The sequence below is a fragment of the Acomys minous genome (assembly GCF_964271855.1).
Source record: "Acomys minous genome assembly, chromosome: 2".
Classification (NCBI taxonomy): Eukaryota; Metazoa; Chordata; class Mammalia; order Rodentia; family Muridae; genus Acomys; species Acomys minous.
In genome coordinates, this window is record NC_140484.1 from 52,846,266 (window position 1) to 52,860,202 (window position 13,937).

Sequence of the window (13,937 nt, forward strand, 5' to 3'; positions counted from 1 at the left end):
AGAGGCTGTCCAACCAAGCAATTGGCAAGAAAAATCTCTTTGTTTGGGTCCTGAGCTACCCAGATAGTCAAGCCTTCTACCTTCTAGTCCTCTGCACCTGTCTGTCAGTTGAGGGGATGACTGGATCATGTCAGTGGCTGTTAACAGACTGAAGTCTTTTAACTCACAGGTCTTCTGGCTCATCCCCCCTACAGCCCACAACCTGGAGCTGTACGAGAATTGGCTGCTGTCAGGGAAACAGGGAGACATCTTTCTGGGTGACCGTGTGTCTGATTGCCAACGAATTGAACTCAAGCAGGGCTATACCTTCGTCATTCCCTCAGGTAAGCGAGGTAGGGAAAGTAGATTGCTTTCTAGCACTTAGCCACTTTTGGTTTTTCGAGACAGAGTCTCTCTGTGTAGCCTTGGCTGTCCTGGACTCGCTTTGTAGACCAGGCTGGCCTCAAACTCACATTAATCTGCCTGCCTTTGCCTCCTGAGTGCTGGGATTAAAGGCATGCGCTACCACATCTGGCTGCCACTTTGTTTACTTAAAGACTGAGTATGAGGAAGGCTCTGAATTCAATACCCAGCAAAGCATGCATGTACATGAGTGTACAATCAGCAACAAACAATGGTGTTTCCCTGATTTTATGGAGTACATGCAGAGAATGTGTATTATAAAACACAAAAGCGGTGCTTAATACTGGCATGGTGTATCAGTATTGCCAGTTGTGGTTTCTCAAAAGATTATAGTGTTTGGACTACATATTAAGCCCAGTAATTCAGAATTTTTACATGTCCTCTCTAGAGAACAGAACCACCTTTCCCCACCTGAGTGTGGAGTGCTGAATCAGCATTTTGTTTTTGTGTTTGTTTTTATTTTCAAGACAGACTTTCTGTGTGTATCCCTGGCTGTCCTGGAACTCACTATGGAGACCAGGCTGTCATTGAACTCGGAATCCTCTGCCTCTGCCTTTGCCTTCTGAGTGACAAATCACAGATATTTTCATTGTATCCTAATTCTAAAAAGTACAAATTTTAGAGTCCCTGTTCTGTTTGAGAATTCTGAATGTGCAGTTGCTTGTTTGTACTACTTCAATCAAATACTTAAGTCTGTTTTTATTTGAGAAGACTACATGAGAATATCAGTAAGCCATCCTGTATGGGGCTGATGCCTAGTTGGTGCTTCAGAAGACGGTAGCAGAATTCATTGGAAATTTCTTGCACTGGACAAGTAACTTGGTGTTGGAGAACTTGCTTAGCGTGTACAATACCCTGGATTTTATCTCATGCAAAGAACAGAAACAAACAAAAAAACCCATATATCTTTTACTGAGTGTGGCATCATATACTTCCAGTCCTAGCTATTTGCATGTGTCCTAGAAATAAGTGAATAAAACTATTCCATAGATATATCCTCTTATTTAATGCTCACTACCATGTAAAGTACAATTTGTCCTAGTTTTAAAGAAAAAAGTAGGCAGGGCATGGTGGCGCATGCCTTTAATCCCAGCACTTGGGGAGGCAGAGGCAGGCGGATCCCTGTGAGAACGAGGCCAGTCTGGTCTACAAAAACGAGTCCAGGATAGCCAAGGCTACACAGAGAGACCCTGTCTTCAAAACAAAACACAAGAAAGAGGGAGAGAAAAGTAAGGCTTTGAGAGACAAGTAAATGGACCACCCATTAAAGGAGCCTGGACTAAGCACCAAGGTCTTTTTTCCAAAAGAAGAGAAAAGAATATAATATAGAAGTCTTGTAGTATTCTGAGGAAACTACATTGCTGCATGTGCTTTCAGTCCTGCCTCCGTTCCCTGTCTTCCAGGTTGGATTCATGCTGTGTATACTCCTACAGACACATTAGTGTTTGGAGGCAACTTTTTGCACAGTTTCAACATCCCCATGCAGTTAAAGATATACAGCATTGAAGATCGGACACGGGTGAGTATATTAATATAACAATCTTTTTGTTGTTGTTGTTTTGAGGTTTTTTGTTTTGTTTTGTTTTTTGTTTTGTTTTGTTTTGTTTTTTGTTTTTTTTTGTTTTTTTTTTGGTTTTTCAAGACAGGGTTTGTCTGTGTAGCCCTGGCTGTCCTGTATTTGCTTTGTAGACCAGACCGGCCTCAAATTCACATTAATCTGCCTTTCTCTGCATCCCGAGTGCTGGGATTAAAGGCATGCGCCACCACACCCAGCTAATATAACAATCTTATGTGAAAACACTTTCCCATTTAAGACAGATGATGGGTGAGCATGGTAACACATGCGTCTAATCTTTGTAGCACTCGGGCAGGAAGATTGTGTTTGAGGCCAACCTGGCCTATGTAGCAAGACCTGACCCTCAAAGAAAAAGATAGGTTGCCTTCTAACCTTTAACATATACACTGCTGTTCTTCATCTTAGTACACTAAATAAATCAGGAAGGGATTCATGGATAATTTGTCAGCTTTTCAGATTTTTTTGCATTAAAAAGCAATTTCTACATATTGAGAACATAGCAAAAAATTTTACTAAATTCTGCATTTGGGAGACTATAAGTCTTTGAAGTTCTTCATATGGATATTTATATAATCTCTTGAGCCATCCATGTTTTTCATTTTTATGCTCATGAATAATTTGTGGAATGAAGACCATCACTTCAAATTTCACAACTTTTGATTTTTTTCTGTCTTTATTCTGTTTACCAGCCCTCCCCTTTTTCCCTTTCCCATTTTAAAAAACAGTAAACATCTTTTTGTTTTATTTTGTTTTTTTCAAGACAGGGTTTTCTCTGTATAGCCCTGGCTGTCCTGGACTCACTTTGTAGATCAGGCTTGCCTCAAACTCACAGAGATCCTCTGGCTTCTGCCTCTTCGAGTACTGGGATTATAGTCATGTGCCTCCTGGCCATAAACATCTTCCTTAATTTAAATTTTATTTATTTTGTCTATGTATTTTGGGTTGCTATACCAAAGCATAGGGGTGGAGGTCAGAAGACACTTGAAGAAGTTGGTTCCCTTTTATCGTGTCCCAGAAATCCAATTGAGGTCATCCAGCTTGGCAGCAAGCACCTTTACCCCACTGGTAAAGGCCATTTTGTTGGGCCCTTCCCTCCTCATCATAAGTGTCAGTAGTATTAGTCAGCTCTCATTAAAAAAATTGTAGACTGGGCTGCCCTCGAACTCACAGAGATCTACTTGCCTCTGTCTCCCAGGGTGCTGGGGTTACAGGTGTGCACCAACATGCCTGGCTACTCTCATAAAATTTACTGAGAATTTTTAATAATTTATACTTAACTTGCACTCTTCAAAAACTTTCCCTAAAAGTTTTAATAGGCTAATTAAGGCTATTAAAGGCTAATAAAGAAGGATAGTGGGCTGCATTTAGTTTAAGGAGACCCAATACCTATTAGTTCTTAGTTCCCTGCTCTCTTTTGCCTGAAATAAATTGGCTTTTATGTGAGACAAGAAACATATGGTTAAAGTCGTAATCATATAAGATATCCAGGTTTATGTCTGGTCATATGCTTTATTGGTTGTATGCCTCTTGTCTAATGGTAAGAAAGTGATTTTCTGGCAGGCATGGTAGTGCACATCTGTTATTTCAGCACTCAGGAGGGGGGTGGTGGGCAGGTGGATCACTGTGAGTTCAAAACCAGTCCAGGGCAGCCAAGGCTACACAGAGACCTTGTCTCAGGAGGAAAAAAAAGATCAGAAAAAAGAAAGTGATTTTCATTTTCATAGTGATATGCTGTGACCTGGTAACAGGTTTTACCTTTCCATTTAAATTCATGAAGACAGCTGAACATCAGAGTCATTACATTTGGCTTTAGTTGTGGCCTCTCTTAAAAGCAGGTAGCAGATCTCTAGATATACATAATTAAATTTTGATTTTTGGGTTGTTTGATTTGGTTTGGTTTTTCAAAACAGGATTTCTCTTTGTAGCCTTGGCTGTCCTGGAACTCTCTGAAGACCAGGCTGGCTTCTAACTCACAGACATCCTCCTGCCTCTGCCTCCCAAGTACTGGGATTAAAGACATATGCCACCATCACCCAGCAATTTTTTTGGCTTTCAAGACAGGATTTCTCTGTATATAACAGCCCTTACTGTCACTGGCTGGTGGGGATATACTCCATTAATTCCAGCACTGGGGAGGCAGAGGCAGGTGGATCTCTGAGTTTGTGGCTAGCTTTGCCTACAGATAAAGAGAGTTATAGGACAGCTAAGGCTACACAGAGGAACAAAAAACCAAAACTAAACCAAACGAATCAGACAAATCAGTCCTGCCTGTCCTAAAACCCTAAAGCTCTATAGACCAGGCTGGCCTCAAACTGAGAGAAATCCACCTGCCTCTGCCTCCCCAGTGCTGGGATTAAAGGAATAAGCCACCACACCCTGTTAAAGATTTAGAGTGTGTGTGTGTGTGTGTGTGTGTGTGTGTGTGTGTGTGTGTGTGTGTGTGTGTGTGTGTGTGTGTGTGTGTGTGCACGCGCCTGCAGGCCAGAAGAGGTCACCAGATCTTATGGATGGTTATGACCCACCCTATGGTTACTGGGACTTGAACTCAGGACCTCTGGAAAGAGCACTCAGTGCTGTGCTCTTAACCTCTGAGCCATCTCCCAAGTCCTTTTTGTTGCTGTGGTGATTTTTTTAATTAATTAATTAATTTGTTTCTTTGTTTATTTATTTATTATTTATGTAGTATTGTACCTACATGTCAGCCAGCGGGCCAGAAAAAGGGTACCAGATATCATTATAGATGGCCAAGAGCTTTCATGTGGTTGCTGGGAATTGAACTCAGTCCCTTTGGAAGAGCTGCCAATGCTCTTAACCTCTGAGGCATCACTCCAGCCCTGTCTTTGGCTTACTTTGGGTTTTTGTTTTGGTTTGGCTTGAGGCAGGATTTCTCTGTATAGCCTTGGTTGTCCTGAACATGCTTTGTAGACCAGACTGGCCACAGTCTCACAGAGATCTGCCTGCCTTTACTTTTCCAAGTGCTGGGATTGCAGACGTGAAACACCACTGCCCAGCCCCAGCCCTTGATCTTTTTTATTATTGTTATATTTTAGATGGTGTCTCACTATGTAGCTCTTGTTATTCTGGAACTCACTATGTAGACCAGGATGGCCTTAAACTCAGAAATCTGTTTGCCTTTTCCCCCTGAATGCTAGGATTAAAGGTTTACACTAGAAAGTAGTGGATACATCTAGAATGGCCCCTGACACTCGTTTTTCTTGTTCATTGGTTTGTGGTAATTGCCGTTTACCTTTTTCTTGACAACAGGTTATCTAAGGGCCATTCTTTATGTTTCTGAAATAGTTTTAAAGATGCTTTGAATGGAAAGAGGACTCATGCTACAAAGATAGTGACCGATAAAACCAAAGAGATTAGTCTGATAGGTGGGTATACTACAAAGGGCAAGCCAGGGAAACAGGTTAGATGTTGGGCAGAGGTTCAATCCTGTCTTCCAAACACATGCAGCTTGAGAATGAGTTAAAAATGACTTTCATGCATATAATGAATGACTTACTATACCGCAAGTGTATAACTTTTATCTCCTTCCTATCTTTTATTAGATACTTTGTCCTGTGTTCTTCAGACTCAGAAAAGACATCCAGCAAGAATGCTTGGCATGCCTTTATACTCTATAGCAATTTATTTATTTATTTATTTTTGGCAGATAGAATCTCTCTATATAGTCCCGGCTGTCCTGGAACTCTTTTTAGACCAGATTGGCCTGCCTCTTAATCTTGAGTGCTAGGATTAAAGGCATGAATCACCACACAGTTTTGCAAATTCATGGCACCTTTTATTCTCCTATTCCTGCTCCTGGATCTTTCTTGTTTCTTGTTTCCTGAGTGCTGGAAATACAGATATGTGCTCTACACCTAGTTATTGTATCTTATTGTAACAACCCTTCACTTAACCCTTTTAGTGGTTCTAAATGGGTTTTGCAAATGCTTTTCTCTACCGTGGTTGTTTCTGTTAAACAACATTTTCTTCTGGTTTTTTGTTGTTGTTGTTTTGTTTGTTTGTTTGTTTGTTTTCTTCTTCTGGTTTTTTGGTTTGGTTTGGTTTTGGTTTTTCGAGACAGGATTTCTCTGTGTAGCCTAGGCTGTCATAGGCTCACTTTGTAGACCAGGCTGGCCTTAAACTCACAGCAATCTGCCTGCCTCTACCTCCTGAGTGCTGGGATTAAAGGTGTGCGCCACAATGCCCAGCTTCTTCCTTTTCTTTAAATTGTTTTTGGTGTTGGAGAGATGGCTCGGTGGTTATAGAGCACTGCCTGCTCTTCCAGAGGTCCTGAGTTCAATTCCCAGCAACCACATGGTAGCTCACAACCATCTATAATGAGATCTGGTGCCCTCTTCTGGTGTTCAGGCATACACTCTACCAGAACACTGTATATGTAATATATAAATAAATCTTTTAAAAAATAATAATAAAATTGTTTTTGTTGTTAACTGTTTTGTTTGGGATAGGGTTTTATGTAACCTAGGCTGTCCTCTAACTTCTAATCCTCCAGAGTTCTGGGAATACAAGTATGTATCATGGTACCCAGTTTTATGCAGTGCCATAGATCCAACCCAGCCTTTTTGTATGCTAGGCACACAATCTGCCAACTGATCTACATCCTTACTTCTTGTTTTTGTTTATTCACACACATCCCTTTTTGACACTATGTAGCCCAGGCTGGCCTTGAACTTGTTCCTTGCGGCAGCCTCTAGAGTGTTGGGATTGTAGATACAAGCTATCGTGCCTGTCTCTAAGATTAACATTCTCAAAATTGACTAATTGACAAAAGTTCTTGCTTCAGATGCCAGCTTGAATTTTTAGATTGACAAGAACTTTTCCTGGTTTAATTATTACAGTGATTGAGATTGTCTTTCATATTCTCTTCCTTTGTTATTGCCTTGTTTTTCATTACTGTTTTTCTGTTTAGGTTCCAAATAAATTCCGTTACCCATTTTACTATGAAATGTGTTGGTATGTGTTGGAGCGCTATGTATACTGCATAACCAACCGATCCCACCTAACTAAGGAGTTTCAAAAAGAATCCCTTAGCATGGGTAAGTGTTATGATTCCATGAACTTTCAAGACTCACTTCAGCTGAAATTTTTTATTGTTTCTTTTTAGTTACAGTTTAGTATTTTTGGCTTTTGTGTACTTTTTTGTTTGAAAATTCCAAATTCATTTACTGTGGTTGAACACTAAGTATACACTTAGATATGAAGGCTGATAACAGGCTGAATGAAATATGTGGGTCTTATCTTTGACTGGGTTGCTATATTCATCTCAAGACAAGTGTACATTGTTTATATATATTATACATTCTGGTTGGTTTCCTTATGATGTTTTCATACGTTTAACCCCCATTACCCTCATATCTCACTTGCCTACAAATCTCTTCTCTCCCTAGCTAGTCCCTGTCTACTTTCTTTTTTGTTAGTTTGGTTTTTGTTTTGTTTTGTTTTGTTTGTTTTTTTGAGACAGAGTTTCTCTGTGTAGCCTTGGCTGTCCTGGACTCCTTTATAGACCAGGCTGGCCTTGAATTTACAGAGATCCACCTTCCTTTGCCTCCTAGTGTTGGGCTCAAAGGCCACCACACCCAGTTTCTTTCCTTCCTTCCTTTCTTCCTTCCTTCCTTCTTGTTTTTTGAGTCAGGGTTTCTCTTGTACTCCTGGCTGTCCTGGACTCACTTTGTAGACCAGGCTGGCCTCGAACTCATAATGATCCACCTGCCTCTGCCTCCCGAGTGCTGGGACTAGAGTGAGCCACTGCACTCAGCTACTTTCTTTCTTTCTTTCTTTCTTTTTTTTTTTAAAGAGAGTTTTCTTTTTCTTTCCTTCCTCCTCTCCCCACTCCCCCTCCCCTCTCTGGGAGGCACAGGCAGGTGAATATCTTGATTTCAAGGCCAGCCTAGTCTAAAGAGTGAGTTCAGGCCAGGCAGTGGTGGTGCACACCTTTAATCCCAGCACTTGGGAGGCAGAGGGAGGCGGATCCTTGTGAGTTCCAGGCCAGCCTGGTCTACAAAGTGAGTCCAGGAGAGCCAAGGCTACACAGAGAAACCCTGTCTCAGGCGTTCGGGTGGGGGTGGGGGTTATGAGTTCCAGGACAGCCAAGGATAAGAATTTAGTGATTTATTTTTATTTTATGTGCATTGATGTTTTGCCTGCATGTATGTCTATGTAAAGGTATCAAAGTCCCTAGACATGGAGTTACAGACTGTGTGTAGCTAGTGTGTAGCTAGTGTGTATGTGTGTGTGTGTGTGTACGTACGTACGTACGTACACGTGTATTGGACCTGGGTCATGTGGAAGAACAGCCAGTGCTCTCAACTGTTGAGCTATCTCCAGGCCCTTTAGGGGTTTATCAACTAATAAATATAATTAGAGTTATTATAGAAGCCTGTGTGAAGGATTATTTACAGATAACATGGCAATGAGTGGCTACACAATGAAGAAAGTCTCTCTCTCCTTCTATGACCATTAACTGTAAACAGATCTTCAAGGAGGTGAGGAACTTAGGAACAATACTTCCTTACCAATACTTGACTGCCCATAGGCTCTGACCCTTGATACCCTCTCTCACCCATGATGGAAGTTGATGGCCTAATCTTATGTACTTGTTGTGTATTATAATCACGGCTTTTTGTTTGTTTGGTTGGTTGGTTTTTTGAGACAGGGTTTCTCTGTGTAGCCTTGGCTGTCCTGGACTCGCTTTGTAAACCAGGCTGGCCTAGAACTCGCAGAGATCTACCTGCTTCTGCCTTGAACTCACAGCGATCCGCCTGGCTCTGCCTCCCAAGTGCTGGGATTAAAGGCATGAGCCACTACACCTGGCTGATTTTTAAAACTTTTTATAATCCATTTTATGATCCTATAGTTAATAAGTGGCAAAGCCACACTTTGGACTTGGCTGATGAGACTCTAATATCTTTGTTTTTAAGCTCTGATATTTCCCAATATCAAGAGAAATGCTCAATTGGATGAACAGTAGTTTCTTTTTTAAGATTGTTTTTAAAGCTTTGTTTTATGTGTGAGTGTATGTATGTATTTGTACCACATAAGTGTTTGGTACCTGCGGTGTTTAGAAGAGGGTGTCAGATCCCATTCTAGATGGTTATGAACCATCCTGTTTGTACTAGGAATGGAACCAGGATCCTTTGCAAGAGTAACAAATGCTCTTAATCACTGAGCCATCTATCTCTTCAGCCTCTCAACATGGTCATTTCATATACTTTTCTTTCCTTTTTTCTTTTTTCTTTTTTAAGACAGAGTCTCACTGTAGCTGGCCTGTATCTCACTATGTAGACCAGGCTAGCCTGGAACTCACAAAGATCCTCCTGCCTCTGCTAACCAGTATTCTGGGAATAAAGGCATGCACCACCCACCCACTATAGGATTATTTCTATTTTTAACTCTGGTTTTCAGCATTGACCTTGTCGTTTATAACCTTGGATGTACTACTGTGCTGTTTTTCTCGATGATCAACTAGCCAACTGACATTTATTGCCTTTGCCTTTGCATTGGTAGATATGGAATTAAATGAGTTGGAGTCTGGCAATGCTGATGAGGAAGGGGTGGACAGAGAAGCCCGGCGCTTGAACAGTAAGCGGTCTGTGCTTACTAGCCCCGTTGCTAATGGAGTCAACCTGGATTATGATGGACTTGGCAAAGCCAGCCGAAGTCTTCCAAGTCTGAAGAAAACTTTATCTGGAGATTCACCCTCAGACTCTAGCCGGGGATCCCAAAATGGCCAAGTTTGGGATCCCCAATGTAGCCCTAGAAAGGATAGGCAAGTGCATCTGACCCACTTTGAGCTTGAAGGTCTTCGCTGTCTTGTAGATAAGTTAGAGTCACTGCCACTGCACAAGAAGTGTGTCCCCACGGGGATAGAAGATGAAGATGCGCTGATTGCTGACGTAAAGGTAAGCAACTGTTGACCTGTCTAGAAGAATCAGGTTTCTGGATTTGGAGGGAGAAAGTACAGGCATTAAGGATGCTTCAACTACAGGGAAGTTAATATGTGCCTGTGTAGTGTTTCAATTTCTAGAGTGACATTAAGCTACCAATTTAAAAATGGAACATTTTTATCTTTGGTGTTGACTTAACTTGAAGCTTACCACCAGTGTGGAGAAAGTGTGGGGCAGGTGAGGTGGCTCAGCGAATAGACCTGATGACCTGAATATAGTTCCTAGAGATGGTGCAGCAGGTAATTTCCCTTGCTGCACAAGCAATTATTGGGGCCTATATTTAAATCAAACAGCAACAAAGTGATGCAGTAATGCCCACCTGTAATCCTGACATTCCTTGTTGAAGTGAGAGGACTGGCCAGAAGCTGATTCTCTCCTTCACAGCCATACTCTGTGCTTCCCCCAGATAGTCCCCTTTCTGCTTTTGTGTCACATATATTTCTTTATTACACTGGTTTTTTTTTTCTCTTCTCTTTTCCTTCCCTTCCATGGTTTCCTTTCTACCCCATCCTCCCCCACACAAATACAGATTGCACATAATATTCTGCAGTTCCATCCATTTTCCTGAAATACCATGGGCTTTTTTTTTTTTTTTTTTTGGATAACTGTTGGATGAAACTTTATTGTGTAATTATGTGCCACATTTTCATTATTCATTTATCTGTTGATAAGCACCTAAGCTGGTTCCATTTCTTAGCTATTGTTAATAGTCCAGCAATAAAAATGTATATCCAAATATTTGTGTCATGGTGACTTGGAGTCTTTCAGGTATATACCCAGTGGCATACCTGGGTAATAGAGTACTTCTATTTTTAGTTTTTTTGAGGAGCTACCAAACTGACTTCCACACACCTATACCAGTTTACATTCCTACCGGCAATGTATAAAAATCCCGTTTTCCACAGGTCTTCACTAACATTTATTGTTACTGGTTTTCTTTATTTTTTTGTTTTTTCGAGACAGGGTCTCTCTGTGTAGCCTTGGCTGTCCTGGACTCACTTTGTAGACCAGGCTGGCCTCGAACTCACATTGATCTGCCTGCCTGTGCCTCCCGAGTGCTGGGATTAAAGGCATGTGCCGCCACTACCCGGCCTTTCTTTTTCTTCCTTCCTTTATGATTATTATTGAATAGAGGTGCATGTGTGGCAGTGAGATGGGGATTAAACTCAGGTCCTTAGGCTTGCATATCAAGCACTTGACTGCAACCAGCTCCAGTCATTGATTTTTCTCTGTGCTAATTATTCTGACTGGGGGTTGGGTGAAATCTCACTGTAGCTTTAATTTACTTTGTATTGATGACTAAGTATACCTTTTCAGATATTTATTGAGCATTTGTATTTGTTTTAAGTTTTAGTTTTTGTTTTTTGAGACCTTGAGCTCAGAGATCTGCCTTCCTCTGCTTCCTGAGTTCTGGAATTAAAGGTGTGTGCCACCACTGCCCGGCTAGAAACTTTTTAATTTTTCAGAAAATCTTATTTGTTAATTTGGGGATTGTTTTCTTTGCTATTTGCGTCCTCTTCAAAAAAGTCCTTGCTAATTAATACATCTTTTTGTTGTAGCTTGGGGGTTTTTTGGTTGTTGGTACCCCTGGCTGTCCTGGAACTCACTCTGTATAGCAGGCTGGCCTAGAACTCATAGAGGTCCTCCTGCCTCTGCCTCCTGATTGCTGGGATTAAAGTTATGGGCCACTATCGCCTGGCTTTGTTTTATTTATTTATTTATTTATTTAATAAATAATAATGTGGGGGACGGAGAGATGGTTCAGAGGTTAAGAGCAGTGACTGCTCTCCCAGAGGTCTTGAGTTCAATAAATAAATAAAATAAATGAAGTGCATATTTGTGTGTGGGTATTACATATGATGCAGGTGCTTGAAGAAGCCAGAGGTGTCAGATGTTTGTGAGCTGCCTGATATGATACAGGTCCTGGGAATTGAATTCTAGTCCTCTGGAAGAGTGGTACATGCTCTTAACCACTGAGCCATCTCTCTAGTTCTTTCTTTGTTTTTTGAGACAAGGTTGTTCTCCCCCCCCCCCCCTTTATTTATTTATATACACGGGTGTTTTGCCTGCTTTATACATGTATGTCTATGTGAAAGTGCCAGATCTTGGAGTTAACAGACAGTTCTGAGCTGCCATGTGGGTCCCAGAAATTGAACTCGGGTCCTTTGGAAGAACATTCAGTGCTCTTAATTGCCAAGCTAGTTCTCCAGCCCTAAAGACAGAGTTTTTCTATATAGCCTTGGCTGGCCTTGAACTCACAAATATTCTCCTGCCTCTGTCTCTTGAGTAGTTGGGATTAAAGTTATATCTTGAAGTGTGTTGTATATTTTTTTTATTTAAAAAATATAGGTATAATTTTTACTTTTAAATGTATATTTTATTTATTTTAATTTATTCACATTACATCCCGATTATTATCCCCTTCCTCTTATCTTCCTATTCCCACTCTCCCTCCCTCTTCTGCCTGTTCCCCTCCCCAGACCTTTGATGGCTGGGGGCTCCTACACCAACTGTCTGGTGGCAGCCTATTAGGTCTCATCAGGATAGCCTGCATCCCCTTCCTCTATGTGTCTGCTAGGCTGTCTTGCTAAAGGACAGTGACCAAATCGTGGGCACCAAAGTGCATGTCAGAGGTTCACCAGTAGCTCCCCCTTTCCCCCCACATTGAGAATCGGCAGTCCATCAGTTATGTCTGAACAGGGGAGAGGTTGTTTCTCTGCATACATTGACCTTGACTGGTGTATCAGTTTGTATGGGCCCCCCTGTGTCCAGATCCACAGGCCTTGATGGTCTCCCTGTGGAGCTCCTGCTCCCTCCTGGACCTTCCATCCGCCTATTCTTCCCTACAACTCTCAGTGCTCCACCCCAGAGTCCAGCTTTGAGTCCCAGTATCTGTCCTGACCCCCCAATGGGTGGAGTTTCTCAGAGGACATCTTAAAATACATATTTTTAAAATTTTAGCCAGGTGGTGATGGTGCATGCCTTTAATAGCAACACGTAGGAGGCAGGCAGTTGGATCTGTATGAGTTAAAGGCCAACCCGGTCTACAGAGTAATTTCCAGGACAACCACAGCTACACAGAGAAATCCTGTCTGAAAAAAACAAAATAAAAATTTACTAATATGTGTGCGTGCAAGTGTGTGTGCTCATGCACATGTGCATGTGAATGCGTGTTGAGGCCAGAGGAACTGGAGTTACAAGTGTTTCTGAGCCATGTCCAATGTGCTGGGCAACCAAACTTCAGTCCTGTGAAAGAGCAACAGATGCTCCTAACCACTAAGCCATCCTTTCAGCCCCACCCTCTGCCCCTTATTGGGGGTGTGTGGCGTAGGGTGTTTTGTTTTGAGACAAGATCCCTCTACATAGCTCTGACTGTCTTGAAACTGACTTTATGTAGACCAGGCTGGCCTCGAACTCATAGATAGCCTCCTAACGTTACCTCTTCTTCCTAAGTACTGGGATTAAAAGTGTGCACCAGTATGCTCAGCTTCCAATTTTCAAAAAAAAAAAAAAAAAGGTACTCTTTGCCAGGTGTGTGTGTGTGTGTGTGTGTGTGCACATGTGTCATAGCACGCATGTAGAGATCCAAAGATGACTAGTTGGGAGTTTTACTTCTCTCTTTCCATGACATGAATTCTAGGTAATCAAACTTTTCAGATTTAGCAGCAGGTGTCTTTTCCCACTAAACTATCTCACTGGCTTTTACCCATTTTTTTTCACTATCAATTTTGATGTTAAAGGTCTTTGAACAATTTTGAATTTATTTTTGTACAAGGTAAAAGTTTCTGATCTATATAGTCTAAGCTAATTTTCCAAGCATTGTTTGGTGAAGCTTTTTTTTTTTTTTTTTTTTTGCTTTTCCCCAATACATGTTTTTTGATACCTTTGTTGGAAATTAGGTGTCTGTATCTGTTATTTGTATCTGGAACAAGTATTTGTTCTTGTTGGTCTGTAGGTCTGTTTTTGTATCAGGACCATAGAGTGTTTGAAATTATAGGCAG

At 41.4% G+C, this 13,937-nt stretch overlaps 1 protein-coding gene across 4 annotated transcripts in view; it reads left to right on the forward strand.

The window, feature by feature from the left end:
• Positions 1-13,937, forward strand: part of KDM2A (lysine demethylase 2A) — a 78,669-nt gene that overhangs the window by 38,126 nt on the left and 26,606 nt on the right. For all 4 annotated transcript variants that reach the window (XM_084750293.1, XM_084750291.1, XM_084750290.1 and 1 more), the window contains exons 9-12: positions 170-323; positions 1,806-1,921; positions 6,903-7,029; positions 9,497-9,891. In XM_084750293.1, the coding sequence (XP_084606419.1) occupies positions 170-323; positions 1,806-1,921; positions 6,903-7,029; positions 9,497-9,891 (792 nt within the window). The remainder of the gene's footprint in view (positions 1-169; positions 324-1,805; positions 1,922-6,902; positions 7,030-9,496; positions 9,892-13,937) is intronic.